General features: G+C 28.7%; 5 protein-coding genes across 10 annotated transcripts; 2 read left to right on the forward strand and 3 right to left on the reverse strand.

Annotated features, from left to right (window-relative positions):
- The first annotated feature begins 77 nt into the window (after window positions 1-77).
- LOC122525096 (SET and MYND domain-containing protein 5) lies at window positions 78-1,925 on the forward strand. The gene is made up of 5 exons (XM_043647726.1): window positions 78-290; window positions 466-758; window positions 896-1,211; window positions 1,297-1,474; window positions 1,562-1,925. The coding sequence occupies exons 1-5, from the start codon at window positions 252-254 to the stop codon at window positions 1,873-1,875; spliced, it is 1,140 nt and encodes a 379-aa protein (XP_043503661.1). The 5' UTR covers window positions 78-251; the 3' UTR covers window positions 1,876-1,925.
- Window positions 1,926-2,858: 933 nt separating this feature from the next.
- LOC122525098 lies at window positions 2,859-5,049 on the reverse strand. 3 transcript variants are annotated; one of them, XM_043647730.1, is made up of 6 exons: window positions 5,013-5,049; window positions 4,803-4,927; window positions 4,562-4,619; window positions 4,015-4,477; window positions 3,758-3,925; window positions 2,859-3,147 (listed from the first exon to the last, which is right to left on the reverse strand). In XM_043647730.1, exons 1-6 carry the CDS (start codon window positions 5,020-5,022, stop codon window positions 3,012-3,014), a joined length of 960 nt encoding a protein of 319 aa, XP_043503665.1. In that variant the 5' UTR covers window positions 5,023-5,049; the 3' UTR covers window positions 2,859-3,011. The 3 variants fall into 3 exon arrangements, with proteins under 3 accessions (XP_043503665.1, XP_043503666.1, XP_043503664.1); XM_043647731.1 differs by having other exon boundaries at window positions 4,015-4,078; window positions 4,740-4,927; XM_043647729.1 differs by having other exon boundaries at window positions 4,740-4,927.
- A 488-nt stretch (window positions 5,050-5,537) lies between these two features.
- On the reverse strand, window positions 5,538-8,003 carry LOC122525100 (signal recognition particle subunit SRP68). Of its 4 annotated transcripts, none has more exons than XM_043647736.1 (4): window positions 7,926-8,003; window positions 7,689-7,781; window positions 7,047-7,384; window positions 5,538-6,979 (listed from the first exon to the last, which is right to left on the reverse strand). In XM_043647736.1, the coding sequence occupies exons 2-4, from the start codon at window positions 7,777-7,779 to the stop codon at window positions 5,684-5,686; spliced, it is 1,725 nt and encodes a 574-aa protein (XP_043503671.1). In that variant the 5' UTR covers window positions 7,780-7,781; window positions 7,926-8,003; the 3' UTR covers window positions 5,538-5,683. The 4 variants fall into 4 exon arrangements, with proteins under 4 accessions (XP_043503671.1, XP_043503668.1, XP_043503670.1 ...); XM_043647733.1 differs by having other exon boundaries at window positions 7,689-7,792; window positions 7,926-7,995; XM_043647735.1 differs by having other exon boundaries at window positions 7,846-7,936.
- Window positions 8,004-8,539: 536 nt separating this feature from the next.
- On the forward strand, window positions 8,540-12,636 carry LOC122525101 (protein transport protein Sec23A). Its single transcript, XM_043647737.1, has 11 exons — window positions 8,540-8,579; window positions 8,695-8,977; window positions 9,050-9,136; window positions 9,221-9,467; window positions 9,541-9,790; window positions 9,879-10,529; window positions 10,595-10,748; window positions 10,833-10,984; window positions 11,065-11,239; window positions 11,320-11,541; window positions 12,260-12,636. Exons 2-11 carry the CDS (start codon window positions 8,699-8,701, stop codon window positions 12,347-12,349), a joined length of 2,307 nt encoding a protein of 768 aa, XP_043503672.1. The 5' UTR covers window positions 8,540-8,579; window positions 8,695-8,698; the 3' UTR covers window positions 12,350-12,636.
- On the reverse strand, window positions 12,489-14,541 carry LOC122525102 (calcineurin B homologous protein 1). Its single transcript, XM_043647738.1, has 4 exons — window positions 14,156-14,541; window positions 13,357-13,620; window positions 13,122-13,215; window positions 12,489-12,999 (listed from the first exon to the last, which is right to left on the reverse strand). The coding sequence occupies exons 1-4, from the start codon at window positions 14,220-14,222 to the stop codon at window positions 12,855-12,857; spliced, it is 570 nt and encodes a 189-aa protein (XP_043503673.1). The 5' UTR covers window positions 14,223-14,541; the 3' UTR covers window positions 12,489-12,854.
- Window positions 14,542-19,587: the final 5,046 nt, after the last annotated feature.

The following is a 19,587-nucleotide window of genomic DNA, read 5'->3' on the forward strand; positions in this document are numbered from 1 at the left end:
TTTTCTAAAGTTCAAACTAATATTAAATATTTTCTGTTAAGAGTAATTATGATCATATAAATTGTATAATTTATAAATAACATTATAAATAGTCATCTGTGTTCATTATTATTCTTCATATATTATTATTTTATAAAACTTTTTTAACACAACTTGACTTACGTAGTACCCTTTCAATGGAAGACATGCGTTTATGGGTTAGGACTTGAAAGATAGGAAAACAAAATAATAAATTAAGAAATTATACTATCATGGACGGTTTTGAAGTGAGATTAATTGATAATGAAAAGGTAAAAATTAGGATTTTCTTTCATTTCGTAGTTTTCCATGATAATCATGTTTCCTGCATCTATTTATATATAAATATGTGTAAATGTATATATAAATGAAGTAACGAATAAAAATAAATTTTACATTCACTCATATTCATAAATAATTAATGATATTTAAATGAAATTTTAAAAGGGAAAAGGTCTTTTTGCAACACGTTTATTCAAAGAAGGTAATATAATATTGGAAGAAAAGCCACTGGTATGTTGTCAATTTTCATGGAATGCAGAATATGGATATTTAGCATGTGACAATTGCTTGAAACCTTTGGAGACTGCAGAAGAAAATGCCCGTAGATTAACTAGTAAACCAGACATTATTCTGCCGCATATGGAATGTTGCGAAACCAAGAAGAATTTGATTACTGAATGTTCTGCTTGCGGAATAAAATATTGTAGCAATGAATGTAAAAATGAGGCAATAGAAAGGTGACTACATTTCTATATTATTAATACATATTTTATTAACGCTGATTATATATAATTTGGTGCATAGTCGGTTTCATAAATATTCGTATCTTTTCTATTTGTAAAGGAAATTAGTTGAAACCAAGCGACTTTTTCAGATATCATAAAGTATTGTGCTTACAATCAAGGGATAAAAATGATGATCATCCATTGTTACAATTAAATGAAACATGGAAACAAATGCATTATCCACCTGAAACAGCAACGATAATGTTATTAGCTAGAATGATTGCTATTTTTATTCAAACTTCTGATCAAGGAGATATTTTACAAACTTTTTCTCAATTTTGTCATCGTACTGTAAACGACACTCATGAAATAGCACACAATTTATTAGGTGAAAAATTTATTGGACAAATCGATGTATTAAGACAGTTGTTACAGAAGGCATTATATAATGATCGTATATTTGATGTATGTAACAAAAATATCTATATATAAATAACGTTGTAATTATTAAAATACTGCTTTGCTATAAATTTAATTTTTTTATTTACAGTGGTTTACACCAGAAGGTTTTAGAAGTTTATTAGCTTTAATAGGTACTAATGGTCAAGGAATTGGTACAAGTGCATTTGCTCGTTGGGTAAAAAATGTTAATGTTTTAGAATTACCTGAAAACGAAAGAATACAAGTGGATAAATTTATCGATAGACTTTACGATGATATGGAAGAAGGTATGTGGAATAAAAATTATATTTCTTGCCGAAGTTAATTACTTCATAAAAATTGAATGTAATATAATATTATTTTTCTTCTTTAAGTGGTTGGTTCCTTTTTGAACAATGAAGGTTCTGGGCTTTATATTCTTCAATCAACTGTAAATCATAGCTGTTTATCAAATGCAATTGTTGAGTTTCCTTATTCAAATAGCACCTTAGTATTAAAAGCTATACGTGACATTCAACCTGGAGATGAAATTACTATAAGTTATCTAGAAGACTGTGAACTTATAAGAAGTAGACACTCTAGACAAAAGGCTTTAAGCTCTTTGTACTTGTTTATTTGTTCCTGTGATAGATGTCAATCGCAAGCTGGAGATCCTGATGAAACATCTGATGATGATGATTATATGTAATCGTAATAATATATTGATCATATTCTTTATAATTATTTTATATTAATATAATTAATATAAAAATAATTATTATTTTCTAACACATATTATATGGTGCTTTTAAATCATTTAAATCATTAAAATCTGCAAATAATATCAACTGTAACATATATATATTATAAATAGTATATATTACTCACAGTTTTACATTTTAATCAATTTTAATATAATAATAATAGTAATAAAACATAAATTATATTAATAAAAGAGAATTAATTTCTAAAATAATAAAAATGTATCAATATTCTCAAAATAAAATACAAAATAAAGATAAAATCTCTGATTATTTATTATCTAATGGAATTTAATTAACGTAAGTATTATTTACAAATCAAAAGTAAAACATGCTATTTTTAACTAGAATTCTTAAACTTTCATTACGAGCACAGAATACATACATAAAAATGAACTTGTATCTGTGTTTATGTGCATTGAAATTAGTATCAAAATAATATACAATATATAAGTATTCATTATTATTATTTTACATAAAATAATCGTCAAATCATCAACAGAAATTCTCATTTATTTTTATCACAAATTTATATACTAATTACTGTGTGTGTGTATGCAAGTTATCAATTATATTAATTATTATTCTCTTTGGAGATATGTCATCATTCAAAACTGTATTGGCCCTGCATCTCATCTAACGTATAGATGAGAGATTGAAAAGTGTAAGTTCAATCTACTAACACCAATACTCTAGTGGCCATTAACCTACTCAAGCTTATACACCAATATTACAGGTGCATGGTAAGAATGCTACTTCCCTGTTCTGTTTTTAATTCAGTTAAAAAGTAGTGAACAACCTTAATTATTATCTTATATATTTTTAAAAGCATATAAACTTCTTCTTCTTCTTTTTATTAGGACTTCGTCCTGTTATAATAGCTTTTTTATTGTTAAGCATATAAACTTATCAATTTATTTTGTTATATAGATTTGGTAATTCATGACTTTTTATTTCTTTTGTACTTTCCAAATTTACAGTATTGTGTTTACCATTAATATATGGTTGGTGTAATGGTATATTATATATATAATAAAACTATTTTATAAATATTGTTTATTATTTTCTAAATATTATAAAATTGTTATTCTTTAAGAGTCAACATATTTCTTCCCATAAACATAAGATTGGAAATATAAGGAGGTAAAGGAGGGAGAAGTATTCCCCTTTCAAATAAATTTATTAAAAAGATAGCTATATTTTCACTACGAAACTCCCACCTAAAAATAAATATTTTTAAATATTTTAATGTTATTTAGTTCCCAAATATATATATATCAAATGTATTTTACTATATACTATATACTATATATTAGATATGCTACAAATATACATATATTTGTATATATATGTTGGCGTTATTTTGTGAAATAACTAGCTAAACCCTGAAATAACTATACTGACCTGTTCAAATATAAGAGAAGACAGAGGTTTATACTTCAACTCTATAATATATGAACTTACAAGAGGCGAGAATTAAAATATGAAATTTAAATTTGATCCATAGAGTAGATTCAATAGAACAGCATGACTAGTAGAACATTGGTTTTCAAAGTACATGAAGAGATAAGAACGGATAGCTATGAGCATTATTGTAGAAAAAAATCAGACAAAAGACGGAAGAAATTTCAATCTCACACTTCAACTACTCACCTTTTGTGAATTCATATAGAACCTCGTTATTTCCTAAAACTATTAGTTTTAGTGTATAATAACATTGTTTTTTATATGCTTTCCCATAAAAGCCTAGTTATTTCGGGTTAATTTAACGCTGACACATGTATATACGACAGTTTTTGATAACATTTATATTTCTACATAAATACTCACCCAATTTGAACAGTATTATTTGGTAAACGTGATGCTATTTCTCTATCATAGATAGAAGTATTTGCTCCATTAATAACGAGTGTATCTAATGTTGGTGGGTCTATACCAAAACGATTTTCTATAAATTTTCTCCTTTGTCGTTCTTGTGTAAAATCTATACCTGTTTTTCTAAAATATAGAAAATAATAATATTAATTTAACATAAAATATTGAAAATTGACAAGATTATTTTTTAAAAACAAAAGTAAATATATTACCTAATAATGGGTTTGGCATTTTTGTACATTGGTATATTCAAGATATCCGGTAGATTTACTGCACCTTGTTTTCGTATTCGAAGTAATCTCATTAATGACATAAGATCTTTGCCCTTTAAATTAATGCTTTTATTTTTATTATAACCCATACTTTGTGTTATTGTATCTACAAAAACTTTAAGAGTTTTTTTCTGTGCAGAGAATATATATTTTGTATCCAAAAATATAGCAAAATAATTAGCTGGGGTTTTTAAATTATCTTGCATTACACATTTTATACTTAAATACATGATACCATTAAAAACTACAGCATCAACTTCTATTTTTTTAGTCGTAAATTTTAGTCTATTAAGTTTTTCTTTTATAGTTTGTTTAAAATCTATAGTCCCAATGTGAGAAGGCTCATTATTAGAGCCTGATATACTGTAAGTATACCAACACTTTCGTTTATGTCTACTTACTTCTACAAAATAATTATAAATAAGAAGAAATTAAAATGATTCAAAACTTAATAAAATAAGAAACATAAAAGATCATAAGAATTTACCAATAAGTTCTAATCTCATTAATCGTTGTTTCAATTCTTGTTCCTCTAGATTGTTATCCTTTAAAAATAAATAAAAATAAAAATTAGAATGCTTTAACAACGTATAATAATGAACAGATACATATTTATATGTAAATAAATCAAAAGTATTAAATAAAAATATGTCAAAAACAATTACATTAATTATTTTTTCTAGAGCAAAAGCAACATTTGCAGTTATAAACTGTTCATGTTGTTTTACCAATCGAGACTTCAAACGATTCCATGTTGTTTCTGGAAAAACTGGTAGTACAGCATCTTCTAATTCGTTAAATTTAAATTTACGGATAACATTCTTGATCCGATATTTTATCAAAGTTTCAGAAACTGAAATGATAACCTCTTATGTCAATTTCTTCAATGCTAATAGTAAAATTTTATGAATTTAAAATGTTTAAAATTGCATACTAACCTGTTGGCATTATACTTCTAATTAATAAAAAACTGGTTCTACATTAAAAAATAAACTTCTGGGCAAGGCAAGAAGTTTATATTAATATAAAATGATAAAAAAATCCTCTAATATACTTTTCACAATTTTTTCGAAACCGCCTTTTTTGAAGACTCGAATTTTTCCGATCGTACCCGAATGCATGCGAATCGGCTAATAGTACTAAAGATAAACAAGGAAAGTGCACAAAGTATATTTTCAGTAATCTGACAATTGAGTAATAACATTTTTTTTGGACATTTATCATTCTTTAATAAAACATTTAAATGACGAGTTTTTCTGCTATATCCTATAAAATCTATGTTTAATCCCATAAGAATATAATATAACCTAAAATTTATGCTGCACCTAAGTAGAAAGTTCAAAATTTATATTAAGAAAAAAAAAAGATTATTGAGGTAATTATGATAAATTAAATAAAAATAAGAGAAAGAAAAACAGAAAAAGAAAAAGGAAAAAGACAAATTTTAAATAAAGAATATTCAGTTTGTACGTACACTTTTTTATTCTTTTCCAAACTACTAGTAATTGATAAAATATAAAGACATGATTCGTATGTAAACAATACATGTTGAAAATCAATATGTAACCAAAAGATATTGCATAAAGCAATAATTATTTTAAATTTGATCTTATTTATTTCCCCATCCCCAGATAACCTTGACAAAGCCAGTAAGACCAGCTTGTCCTCCTTTTTTAGCTTGATCGCCTAGTTTGTCACTCAAATCTGGAAATTCAACCATATTGAAAGCTAAGTCAAAAAATAATGGTTTACAAGGAATGCTTTGCATTGCCGGTGGTAGTTTATAAACATTAGGTTGCTTTGTAAGTAATGCACTATCTTCTCTGTATTCATGAAGCCGTTCATATAATGGTTTCTTGCTTTTTATAAATTTATTTATTCCTGGTTCTTCATCTTGACCATCTTCCAAAACACTATGAGCATGAGCAGCATATTGAGCACCTTCAATCGATATTTCTAACTTATTCAAGGCTTCTTTTAAATCGGTGGGCAAGATATTGATATGTTGAAGAGCATCTTTTACATGTTTTAAAGATCTCTGATATAGTGCCATTGCTTCACGCCATCGATGAAGATTAGCTAGAGATTGTGCCATATAAAAACATCTGAAAGCTCTATAAGCTTTAGTTTTAGATTCCTGTTCGAGTGCAAATTCTTTATCGTCTTGTAACTGTGATATTTCAACTAGATTATGCAATGCAGCTTCATACAATCTCACAATATCTTGAGGTTTAGCTTTCTCAGATTCTTCGGCTACTTTCACTAAAGCTAAGTTACGTTCTAATGTACGAGATAATCGAATATATTGTAAGTAGGTAACTAAATGCTGAGATGGAGATACTTTGTCATTATCTTTGATTTTTAATTCATTTTTAAATAAATCTCGCACAGCTACAATTGCATCTTTGCAATCTATAAGATGGGCTTCTAAAAGATCAATCTTAGCTTGATTGGTCGCTGTTTTTTCTAATGTTTGATTCAGTCTAGAATCTGCTATCAGTAGACCAGCAGCTCTGGGAGGCACAGTACCACACGATTTACCACGCCATGTAACTTCTTCAGTATTTGATTGCTTTTCACGTGTTTGAGCAATCAATGAATCTAAGCCAGCTAATAGCTCTCCGCTTAATTGTCCTCGCATCTGCATAAGATCATCGATGGCAGTAGTATCTCCTATATTATAGGCACAATATCTTAGACTTGGTGCAAGTTCTTCAACACGTGCATTGTACATCAATCGTTCCTTTTCTGACAAAGCAGAAGCTAACTTCCCATAAACTACTTGAGCTTTTTGTAAATTTTCCATTGCACCTTTCCATAACTGTAATTCAAAATGTAATGACCCATGCATCCAAGCAACATATGCTTGAGCTTCCAGTTTAGTACGAGCATCGCTGTTTATGTTCTGAAACATTTACATTATAAAAATATTTTCTATTTCTTTTTTATTTTTTTAACAACTGTATACATACTTCTATCAATTCTTGCAATTGTAGAGAATACGTAGCAGCTTTTCTTAATTTTGATACTAAGTGAAATTTCTTCCTTGATTCCGTATTAGATTCTTGTCTTAACTGCATTGCATAACTCCATGCACGTTCAGATAGCATTAATGGAATTTGCAGAAATTTATCATCACTAACCATTGCTCCTGTAATATCTTTTCTTTTAAAGTGACGTCTGTCACCTTGTGGAACTTTAAGAACTTTACGCAAACGTCTAAGTCTCCTTGAACAGTAACCTCTGTATCTTTGATAGTCCCCGTGCCTCAGCCCATGTTGTTGTTGAGCTTCCTTTATAATTTTTAAAACTATTTACATATTAAGGATAAGTAATACTAACATTAAAAAAAACTGCAATAATATTTTAAGTAAAAATAATTGTTCATTAAATTATTGTGATTTGCATTGGGATTTAATATAAACTTATGAGTATAGTTTGTGTATATATATACACATATATATATATAAAATTAATTTTTATAGCATTATTATTATTATTAAATAGATCAATTAATTATATTAGTTCTGCGTCAGCATAAGGTTAGGAAATAACATATGGATATATTCAACTTATTTAACCGGGGTTATTATAATAATTTAATAAAAGGATACTTTCTAAGGAATATGTTTGCTTTTTTTTCGGTAGCACTGTATCCTGCATTTCATTTTCGTTATTTGAGTCTGGAATTTTTTCGACACCCATTTCTGTAACACGTCTACAATTAAAGAGAGTAAACTAAATCAGATTCGTATAGAGAGTTTCGATTACTTTTTCACCACTATTTTGATAGATGCACTACTGCCAGTTTTTATAAAAATATCTACTGTCCATTAATGAAAAGAAGTTACCTATCTAGAATACGAATCTCATTGGTTAGCTACCAGAAAGATGACTTTTACTAAGAAATGGACAATATATAAGTACTATGTATATACATAAATACATACATTTTACTAACATTATCATAAATAAAAATGTACAATAAAGAATAATATGAGATAGATAAAATATAATTTGTAGGGAAAATTATCTACAATTTCTCTTTATTTATTTCAAATGAAATAATATACGATTTAATAGGAAATAATATAAGAGAGAGAGGGAGGGAGGGAGTGAGAGAGAGAGAGAGAGGGAGAGGGAGAGAGAGGGAGAGAGAGAGAAGAGATTGATAAGTATATATATAAAATTAAAATATCTTTAAATTTGAATTTGTCTAATATAAATAATCTTATATTTAATATCTATATAAACCGAAATATCTAATAGTAATTAAAAATTCTTTCAAGATTGACTTTCCTGCGCATGCGTTTTGGATGACGGTAATGAGTGGCAAGTGACGTGGCTGGGATATAATAGATCGGGTTATGCGTTCACCAATTGAATGTCGCATAGTTTTCGTATTTTATAAACTGATATCAATTAAATATGAGAGACTAATATAAATATCGTGTATTCATATAATTAATAGAATTTCAAGAAGTAAATTAAATTATAAAAAAAAAGTAAGTTGAATTTTTTAACCTATAATACATTAAGCAAATATGAAGTAAATCTATCAATTATAAATATGCTTATGAATCGTATGGATTGACAAATAATCTTTGTTTATAATTATAGTAAAATGACAACGTATGAGGATTTCATTCAACAAAACGAAGATCGCGATGGGGTTCGTTTTACTTGGAATGTTTGGCCATCGTCACGTATTGATGCTACTAGGCTTGTTGTACCTCTAGGAACTCTTTACCAGCCTATTAAAGAACGCCCTGATTTACCACCTATTCAATATGATCCAGTTTTGTGCACTAGATCAACGTGCAGAGCAATTTTAAATCCATTATGTCAAGTAGATTACCGTGCAAAACTATGGGTGTGCAATTTATGTTTTGGAAGGAACCCTGTAAGAAATATTTATCCAACAATAATTGCAATTGTTTGTAATTATGCTTATGGCGCATTTTTATGCATTTAGTTTCCACCTCAATATTCAGCTATTTCGGAGCAACATCAACCGGCAGAATTAATTCCTATGTTTTCAACAATCGAGTATACTATAATGGTAAAAATATTTGTATTATATATCATTAAAAATACTTTTATTTTTCCATTTAGATATTTATTCTGTTTATATCATTTTTTTCAGAGAGCACAGTGCCTTCCTCCTATCTTTTTACTTGTTGTTGATACATGCATGGATGAGGAAGAATTAGGTGCTCTTAAGGATTCACTACAGATGTCTTTATCTTTGCTTCCACCTAATGCTATGATTGGTCTTATTACTTTTGGAAGAATGGTCCAAGTGCATGAGTTAGGTTGCGAAGGATGCAGTAAAAGCTATGTTTTCCGTGGTACTAAAGATTTGCAGCCAAAGCAGGTTCAAGATATGCTTGGTTAGTATTTTCTTATTTATTATGTCTTTTCTATCAAAATTTCTTTTATTTATCATCATTTTTAATGTACTAGGTATTGGTAGACCAATACCTGGTCAAAATCCAAATCAACAGAGAGGTACCGGCGGACAACCCTTGCCACCAGCTAATCGTTTTTTACAACCAGTGCATAAATGTGATATGAGTTTAACAGATTTACTTGGAGAATTGCAACGTGATCCTTGGCCAGTTGGACCTGGAAAACGTCCATTGCGTTCAACTGGCATGGCATTAGCTGTAGCTACAGGACTTTTGGAAGCTAGTTATGCAAACACTGGGGCTAGGTTGGTAATAGAATAGTATGTTAGTAAACGATAATAGTACGACATTTTTATATATACTCTTTACTATGAATGTGAATAATTTTTTTAGAATCATGCTTTTTGTTGGTGGACCATGTTCTCAAGGCCCTGGCCAAGTTGTAACAGATGACCTTCGTCAACCTATTAGATCGCATCATGACATTCAAAAAGATAATGCAAAGCATATAAAAAAAGCTACTAAACATTATGATGGTCTTGCTACTCGTGCTGCAACTAATGGTCATATAATTGATATTTATTCATGCGCTCTTGATCAAACTGGATTATTAGAAATGAGACAATGTTGTAATTCAACGGGAGGACATATGGTAATGGGAGATTCATTTAATTCGTCACTTTTCAAACAAACATTCCAACGAGTGTTCACAAAGGATGCTAAAGGTGATCTAAAAATGGCATTTAATGCTACTTTGGAAGTTAAAACATCGAGAGAACTTAAGGTTTCCGGTGCTATTGGTCCGTGCGTTTCTTTGGGTATAAAAGGCTCTAGTGTAGGAGAACAAGAAGTTGGTTTAGGTGGTACATGTCAGTGGAAATTCTGTTCTTTGACACCATCGACTACAACAGCAATTTTCTTTGAAGTTGTAAATCAACATACTGCACCAATTCCGCAAGGTGGAAGAGGTTGCATTCAATTTATTACACAATATCAACATAGTAGCGGTCAACGAAGAATTAGAGTTACAACTATAGCTAGAAAGTATGTATCATTGCATAAATTTTGTATTCTATTATTTTTTTTGTTTATAGTATTTTTAATTATAGTTGGGCAGATGCATCTACATCGTTACATCATATAAGTGCAGGTTTTGATCAAGAAGCAGCTGCAGTTCTTATGTCACGTTTAGCCATTTTTAAAGCTGAAAGTGATGATGGCCCTGATGTTCTAAGATGGGTGGACAGAATGCTTATAAGACTTGTTATTATTTCTTAATTACTATTTTAATTTTATAACTATCCAACATTACATAAAATACTAATATTTATTATTTATAAATTATAGTGCCAGAAGTTTGGTGAATATTCTAAAGATGATCCAAATAGTTTTAGACTTGCAGAGAACTTTTCATTATATCCGCAGTTTATGTATCATTTACGTAGATCTCAATTTTTACAAGTATTTAACAATTCACCAGATGAAACAAGTTTTTATAGGTAAAATTAATTTTTCCATATTTATTTGTTCTTTTTTTTCTATGTTATAGATATTATTAAATTAATTACTTTTATAATAGGCATATGCTAATGCGCGAGGATTTGACAAATTCTTTGATTATGGTACAACCCATTTTATATAGCTATGGGTTTAGTGGTCCACCTGAACCTGTGTTACTTGATACTTCATCAATTCAACCGGATAGAATTTTATTGATGGATACATTTTTCCAAATACTCATATATCATGGAGAAGTATAAATATTTTTCTCGCTTTTAGATTGTCATATAATATTGTAGTATGCATTATATTTAAGCTACATTTTCTCCAATAGATAATAGTACAATGGCGACAATTAAAATTTCAAGATTTACCAGAATATGAGAATTTCCGTCAGTTATTAGCAGCACCAGTTGATGATGCTGCTGAAATTCTTAGTGGAAGATTTCCAGCACCTAGATATATTGATACAGAACACGGAGGCTCACAAGCTAGATTTTTGTTGAGCAAAGTAAATCCCAGTCAAACTCATAATAACATGTATGCCTATGGAGCGGTAAGTTCATTAAAGAAATTTGTATCTTATGTTATGTTTATTTTAATTTATTTTATTAAAGAAATCAAAATTATAATTTATTATAAGTTCGTAAAGTATATTTTTATTATTACGAAAATTCGTTCTCATATATGTAAAAGTTTTAGTTAGCATATAATATCAATCATATGTAACTAATTTTGTTTTATCACCACGATCCTGTGAACCAGGGGATGCCGTTACCCAGTGGGGTGTGTTTTTCAACTCATTTAATAATTGCTTTCTCTTATAAGACTTTAATGCTTCGGTGGTGGAATTTTAAGGAGTATTGTTAAATTCTTTAATTGTGGCAATTGCATAAATAACATATGTGGAAATTGTTTATCATATCATTTATGATATAGCAAATAAAATTGATTATATTATTTATTATTTATATTAATATCTTTCATATTTATTCATGCATAATATTCTTTTTAATTGAAATGAATGTAACATGATAAGTAGGTTGAGATACATACAATGCTAAGGTTTGAAAACTTTAATAACTTATATAATATTAATAATAACTAATAATTCTATAGCCTAATATGCCAATATGAAATAGTTTAACATAAATTGGTGTTTTTCATTACAAACTTTTAGCATTTCTGTGTCTAAGGTGGAGGGTTAAATTTATAGTTTTATAAATTATTTTTCAATTTTTATATTTACTAATTCAATACGTTATTATTTTTAGGAAAGTGGAGCTCCTGTTTTAACTGATGATGTCAGTTTGCAAGTATTTATGGAACATTTGAAAAAGTTGGCTGTTTCTTCTACAGCATAATTCTTACATAGATATCTGTATAATTATCGGTTTCTATACATAAAATTTTTTCTAACTATTATTAGGAATTATTAATTTTTTATATTTGGATGATTATCAAATATATTAATATATAAAATTTTGTAAATGTATCTAAAGGTTTTCAAGAAACATGCAATTTATTTAAAACTTAAATGTATACAATAATTCACACAATGTATTTTTCTGCATTTTGCTTTTAAGATCAGTGATTGTTGTTTATATAAATATGAAATTGTGTAATAATAATATAGTATATTTGTTAATATTAATCCAATTGTTTGCTTTCTTATGTTATGGTACGCTTTAAATTGTGTTATGTGTAATACATAACATATGTATGATAACACAAACAGTATATAATATTCATATGAATCATAAAGATAAAGATGTAATATTCATTAAAGAAACGGAGAGAGAGAGGATATACATTATATTAGATGTATTAATATTCCTCTATAATAAATTTTTAGAATATACAATAAATTTAGCTAAGAAATCTTATAGACATTTTCTGTTCAACATCTGTTCGTTCCAGTACCTTGCAAAATTCTTCCAAAGAAATCATACCATCTCCATTTTCATCAGCTTCAACAATCGTGCGTTCTGCAATGCTGGTGAGTTGTTCCGCACTGTATATATATGTATATAAATAAGATATAGTAATATGTATATATATATATATATATATATATGTCTAAATTTTCATCTGAATTTTACTTATTTGCAAATTCTATATATATATTTTTCCTACCTAATATTAGCTCCAACCATCATGTGCAAAATAGCCAGTAGTTCATCTTTAGATATTAAGTCGTCATTATCCAAGTCATACATTTTAAAAGCAACTACAAATTTAAATTATTAAATAATTGTTACACAAATAGCTAATTATACTTTTTAATATTTCTTAATTAAATTGATATAAATAAAGAATAAATATGAATAAATTTGTGAATAATGTAAAAACAATTGATACTATTACGTACACTTTAATTTTTCCTGTCTTGAATTTAATCTATTAGGACTGTTTTTTTTTATCGGTCTAAAATGTGCTAGTACTTGCATGAATTGTAAAAAATTAACTCTATCATTTCCACTTTCATCAAAAAAGGCATTCACTATTCTGTCACCAAGTGGATTTATTGCAAGTTCTGGAATCCTGAGAAAATCTTCTCGACTTAATGTACCACAGTCTCCACGATCCAGACTAGTAAACCGGCTATACAAGCGTTCAATCTGATTTGGAGTAACTAGAATAAATGTAATAAAGATGTAATTAAATATGTACAAGATGTCTCCTAATAGATGGTGCAACCAAATAAGGAGATAATCCCACATGTAAAAATAAGTCAAAAAAAAAAAGAAAGTAATATTTTTAGCAATCCTTTTTTTGAGAAAATTGGGTGAAGTACATGTACACTAAATTATCTCTTCAATAATTTTGTTTTGTTTACATTCAGTATGAAGAAACCAATATGAACTTTCTTGAACGGAAAGAAAAAATAATAAATGCTTTTGATCAAGGATATCACTTTTAAAAATGTCTTCAATAATATAACATAATTAATGTTAATAAATGTGTTATCCATAAGTTGACTTGTTTATTATTACGTAAGCCTGGAAATGATTCAGCGTACTAATACTTTACCAAATTTTCAAGCCTGATTTTTTCAGAAACAGAATTATAAAAAATATCACTCTTATTAGCCGACTTATTTTTACATGTAGAATCACTCTTTTGTCCGGATATATTCTGTATAACAAAATCATTTTTTTAGTACATACATCCTGTTGCTTCTTGAATTTGAGCTATTTCTTCTTCACGTAATAGAAGACTAGATTTATTTCCCATTTTATTTGATAAATATAATATTTTTGGAGATTTGAATATAAATATTATTATATTAGATATGCAATCACGATTCCATATCCATTTGAAAAAGTTCAAAGTACAATTAAAAAATTAAAAGGTTAGAAGATTGTATGACGTATATAATTATTGTTGACTGCTGTCATGTAATATTCCAGGTAGATTTTGTTATTTTATCAATAATTTATTATATAATCGGAGATATAGATCTTTACAAACATTTTTTATTTCTATTTTAATTATTTATAATTTCATAAATGAAGAAACACAATGCACAGAACTATTTTATCAAATATATTGCTTTTTCCATATCATATATATATATATATATATATATATATATATACACCAAATTATCAACTCATGGTAATTAAAAAAGTGAAATGTTATGTTAAACTACTCGAGTGAGCCACTATAATCGCGCATCGACATGGAAAAAATATTCGCAAAAGCAAGCGCAAACAAGTTGGCATAGAACTTTAACAGTTAGAAAAAAGAATAAGTACATTTATTTGCTAGCTATTTGCTAATTTACAATCCATAAGTGCTAACTTTATTAATTATTAATTTACCTAGTTATTAATAATTAAATATACAAAAACTTTTTTCTTATTTCTAAGCAAAGCAACATAGTTTTATTGTGTTTTTTGTTTTCAATAAATTGCTCACTTTTTGTTTCTCCGGTTCCTCGACATTGATTTATTAAATATTAATTTAGTTATTAATAACTGAAAAATCGAAAACGATACAAACAGTGGGCGATAGTATGTACTTAACGTGATGACGGTACAATACTACCAAAGAAAACAGTATTCTTTGATACTATATGATAGTATATGTGATATATTCTTTGATATTATATATAGTATAGTTCTATTGTAATAAAATTTTAAACAAATATATTTAATTTTTAGTGTATAAACATGTGTGTGTGTGCCTTCAGAAATGCGTATATAAATTAATATTAAAATGCAACAATTAAGTCAATCAAGATGAGTTGATGTTAAATCCAACGATGATTACCTGTAACAAGAAGAAAACTATATTAATCATACAGTCAATAAACCCAATCCTAAAATACAAGTCGCCAAATTAGCAGATGCACTATTATAAATATAATTTCCTATTTATTTTTATAAAATCTCTATTTCAGGTTGCATAAAACTAAATTTAAACGCGTGATTTTATATTATAATATATATTATAATTACGAAATAAAAAAGCTACAAATATTACAATAATAAAAAAAAAAATAAAATCTATTTTAAACATTGTGAATTACTTTTATAGCGCGTTCTTTACATATACAAAATTCCAAATATAATAATATTCGATCAAACATAAAAATTTTAAAGACAAAAAAGGTAAGAAAAATTATTGTGAGGTTTAACGAACGTTAATTAAGTATAAAATCGAAGAAAAAAGGAAATTTAAATAGTTTTGACTCTATTAACAAACAAAAAACTTGTGCATCTTTTGAATTATTCAAGCATCAGTTTGGCGTAACAAGGAGATGGAATGGTCCATCATCTCCAAATACAACTACAAATTAATGACGAGCAAAAAAGTAATATAATAAAATATAAAAAATGACTAGAGAGCTATTTTCGAAAAGTTCGAACTTGCTGTTGAACCTTTGAAAATAACTCTATAGTCTATGTAGTTGCCCTCTTCAGCCACAATTAAGTGGGGGCCTCTTCGGCATTAGCCTCTTCGGCATTTAGCCTCTTCTTTCTTCATGCCCTAAACTCTGCTGTGAGGCTTTATCTAAGCGCATTTTACAATACAAATCGTACAGTTACATTTACTCGAATGCCTCAACAGATATTTGATCTAATCGATGAACCTATTATTAACACTTTGCATTTAAAAAATTAAATAATATCGAAAAAAAGCAGAAACTTTGTCATACATCATATGGTCTTACTTTTTTACTCGACCACTTTTATCTTTTATCTTTTATCTTTACTCTACTTTGTATTTACTATACATATATAACAAATGAAGTATTCAGTAGGAATTACTAAAGAGCAAAGCGTTAATATACTTAATATTAAGTAAGTATCCAACGTATTCAGCTATCTTCACTTTTTCGAAAAAATATTAATTTTTAAGAAAACGCAAAGACTTTTGAACCGTTCGATACTGATTTATATCTCGCAGTACAGAGTATCAGCAATATATGGAAAAAATACAAGAAATATTTAAATGATAAATGAATCTAAACGTTGCTGAAACTTTGTACAATATCCGGAGAAGAAATTGTCCACTCCTGAGTGGAAATTACAATCGCGCGACTTCTCCGGTCTCTACCTACTTACAAATTAAATAAACATTCACACCTAAGTATGCTACCTGACTGTCTATTACCCATATTTAAAAACAGCAAACATACATACCCTCCCACACACTCCACGATTCTCACACATACCACCAGGGTGCAAAAGCCTAAACTAGAGAGCATGCCCCGGGGCACCTCCGACACCCTAGTTCAAACGCGTGATTTCTAAACTTATGGGAGTACGTACCAATGCTGTAATCGACTGCCAAGGCTAATGATTATTGCAAATATGACTAATGCAAAAATACAAGTATACACTAGTATATATTGCATACTAGTTATATACGAGTATATCATAGTTTCCACAAATAAATGCGGTAACTCTACTGTTCAAAACGATTTTATTACAAAAAAAAAAAAATAGAAAAATTTAATATAAATATAAAAATATAGAAACACTCGTATTTGTCATATCACACGTGATATGTAGAAGTAGTGTTCTCAGTATTAAATGATGTATTAATTAAAAAATATCGCGAAACGATGTACAAAACACTTTACCTAATACGCACACACAGGTGTAAAGTACATCGTGCAATCACTAGCACAATGACAGCCGCCAATAGGGGAAAAACTTAAAACTAAACCTATACTAACCGTTTCTCACCCATACGAGTAGCACCTGGGCACACGCATAGATGAGAACGCAGAAAGTACAGGGGGGAGAAACGGGAGATTAGTATATTAGAAGCTGAAAATCCTGATCTAAAAAACATGATTAACATATATATATGAACACATAAAAACATTTTATTTTATAACATATATCAAAACATTTTATTTCATTTAAGCGGGCTAAGACTCTACAAGCCATTTGGATTTGACTTTTTGATTATGCAAAAATTGTTAAATTTAATTTTTTAATATTTAAGAATTTTAATAGAGAAAAATAAATATAAACAACCTCGGACGACTCCTTTCATTAAGTTGGCTGTTCTAATAAAAGAACTGGGCTTTGAGCCACCACTTAACTGCTAGAATCTATCCGTCGCGAATGAGTTTGTCTTCTTGCTCATTTATTTATAATATCGAAGTATCTCGATATATTACAATTAATCGCGATTAGATAAACTAAGTACGAAGCAATGCATGTAAGACATTTATTACATGCTTTTCTGGACAAAAACGAGTAAATAAATGCTCGATTTCACCACTACTAACCACGAACAAAACACGTAATAAAAAAGAAAGTGCATTTATTAATTGCATTATTAATTAAATGAATTTAACCTGTGAGACAAGAAAACCTATCCTGAACTAATATAAAATATACAATACAATATACAATATAATATACAATTTTCATGAGTAACTCCTAGAAAGGACTTACTCATGTGCTCGTCACTAATTTATTTAAATAATTACAACCAGTAACTCGTGCCGATTAGGACCTTTCATCCTCGACATGATTGAGCACCGGAGGGACTTTAAATTTTAACTCACGGCATAAGAAGTTCTACGATGGCTCCAAAACACTCCTACTTCGCAGCAAGTATTGTAGAATGCGAGTATCGAAGATCCATCGAAGATCCACCGAAGATCCATCGAAGATCCATCGAAGATCCATCGAAGATCCATCGAAGATCCATCGAAGATCCATCGAAGATCCATCGAAGATCCATCGAAGATCCATCGAAGATCCATCGAAGATCCATCGAAGATCCATCGAAGAATTCATTCCACATCTTTGATAAGGTAGAAAGTCCGTCGTCATATCTGTAAAATAAAATAGAACAAAATGATAAGTTATATGTAATATGATCCAAAATCGTATCAAACGAAAATGAATAAAATATTAATAAAAATGAATACTTACAATGCATTCCAATGGGATGAAATTCAATTGCACCATGGCGATGCCATGACGACTCGCGTGAATCTAAAAACGCGGTATAAACGAAAATAAGAAACTATAGATGAATTTCTTATCGCGAAACCGAAATTTTATTATACGACGAACAACACTGATTCTAATTCGCGTTTGATTTTAATTTGTTTTACGCCCGATCACTGATTCTACACAACTAATTCAAAGACTGCTTTGCACACAGTCAATGCAAGTAGAAAAATCTTCATTGATGCACTGATTCTAATACGCGAACAGTCTGTGCGACTGTTTAAAGATAAAAATATAACTTTACTCGAACAAACTCTAATGCAATTACTGCCTTGGTCGCAGTTAATTTAATATATATATTTCAAAAATAGTTCGCGAACGCGACGAAATTGAAATGAAAACGAACGAACGTGCTTCTAATCCGTGATTTTAATTATATTTAACGATACAACACTCCCGTATATTGCTTCGCGCACGATAGCAATGCACGAACACTTGCAACACTTCACAAACACAATTCACAAACACTTCCAACACTGATATATTCCCATGATGATCTGAAACAGAAATAAAAACAAAATTATAAATATCATTGTTGTAAGTAAAAAAATTATTATAATTATTGAGAAAGTGTTTAAAATAAAAATTGACTTACGTTTATTCTTCATTGATGAATGCACGATGGGTATCCTACCCTTAGGATGACGATGAGCACACGTTTAAACCGAATAGAAGAAACTTACGGAGTTTCTTACCCGAAAAAACGAAACTTTTACATACGGCGTACAACACTGATTCTACTTTCCGATTCTTATATTTTATTTTTACGATGCAACACACGAGTACCTCATTGCCTACGCGCTCGATTGCAATGATGTTCTGAACAGAAAAAGAAAAAGAACAATTAATATCATCGTTATAATAAAAAACCATTAAAGTTATCATAGAAACGTTTAATAGGAAAATATACTTACTTTTAGTCTTCATTGATGACTGCAGGATGGGTATCCTACCCTTAGGATGACGATGAATAAAATAAAATTAAATAAAACTCTGAAAAGCTGAAACATACTAAAAAGATTATAGAACAATATATCCTGTGAATCATTTCTGAAGGCATTGCACACTTTTAAAGATATTTTATCATAAAGAATCAATATAAATTCAAG

Source organism: Polistes fuscatus, unplaced genomic scaffold, assembly GCF_010416935.1.
Source record: "Polistes fuscatus isolate 324 unplaced genomic scaffold, CU_Pfus_HIC Scaffold8, whole genome shotgun sequence".
Lineage (NCBI taxonomy): Eukaryota > Metazoa > Arthropoda > Insecta > Hymenoptera > Vespidae > Polistes > Polistes fuscatus.

Coding starts and splice junctions, on each gene's coding strand:
- LOC122525100 (XM_043647736.1), bottom strand. CDS start 7,779: ATGGGTGTCGAAAAAATTCCAGACTCAAATAACGAAAATGAAATGCAG. Junction 7,385..7,688: donor GCAAACATATTCCTTAGAAA/GTATCCTTTTAT, acceptor ATATGTAAATAG/TTTTAAAAATTATAAAGGAA. Junction 6,980..7,046: donor AATTGCAAGAATTGATAGAA/GTATGTATACAG, acceptor TAAATGTTTCAG/AACATAAACAGCGATGCTCG.
- LOC122525102 (XM_043647738.1), bottom strand. CDS start 14,222: ATGGGAAATAAATCTAGTCTTCTATTACGTGAAGAAGAAATAGCTCAA. Junction 13,621..14,155: donor AATTCAAGAAGCAACAGGAT/GTATGTACTAAA, acceptor CATTTATTCTAG/TTACTCCAAATCAGATTGAA. Junction 13,216..13,356: donor AAGACAGGAAAAATTAAAGT/GTACGTAATAGT, acceptor TTAAATTTGTAG/TTGCTTTTAAAATGTATGAC.
- LOC122525098 (XM_043647729.1), bottom strand. Junction 4,478..4,561: donor AATGAGATTAGAACTTATTG/GTAAATTCTTAT, acceptor ATTATTTTGTAG/AAGTAAGTAGACATAAACGA. Junction 3,148..3,757: donor AATAATACTGTTCAAATTGG/GTGAGTATTTAT, acceptor ATTTATTTTTAG/GTGGGAGTTTCGTAGTGAAA.
- LOC122525096 (XM_043647726.1), top strand. CDS start 252: ATGGACGGTTTTGAAGTGAGATTAATTGATAATGAAAAG. Junction 1,212..1,296: donor ATAATGATCGTATATTTGAT/GTATGTAACAAA, acceptor TTTTATTTACAG/TGGTTTACACCAGAAGGTTT. Junction 1,475..1,561: donor TTACGATGATATGGAAGAAG/GTATGTGGAATA, acceptor TTCTTCTTTAAG/TGGTTGGTTCCTTTTTGAAC.
- LOC122525101 (XM_043647737.1), top strand. CDS start 8,699: ATGACAACGTATGAGGATTTCATTCAACAAAACGAAGATCGCGATGGG. Junction 8,978..9,049: donor TATGTTTTGGAAGGAACCCT/GTAAGAAATATT, acceptor TTATGCATTTAG/TTTCCACCTCAATATTCAGC. Junction 10,749..10,832: donor ACAGAATGCTTATAAGACTT/GTTATTATTTCT, acceptor TATAAATTATAG/TGCCAGAAGTTTGGTGAATA.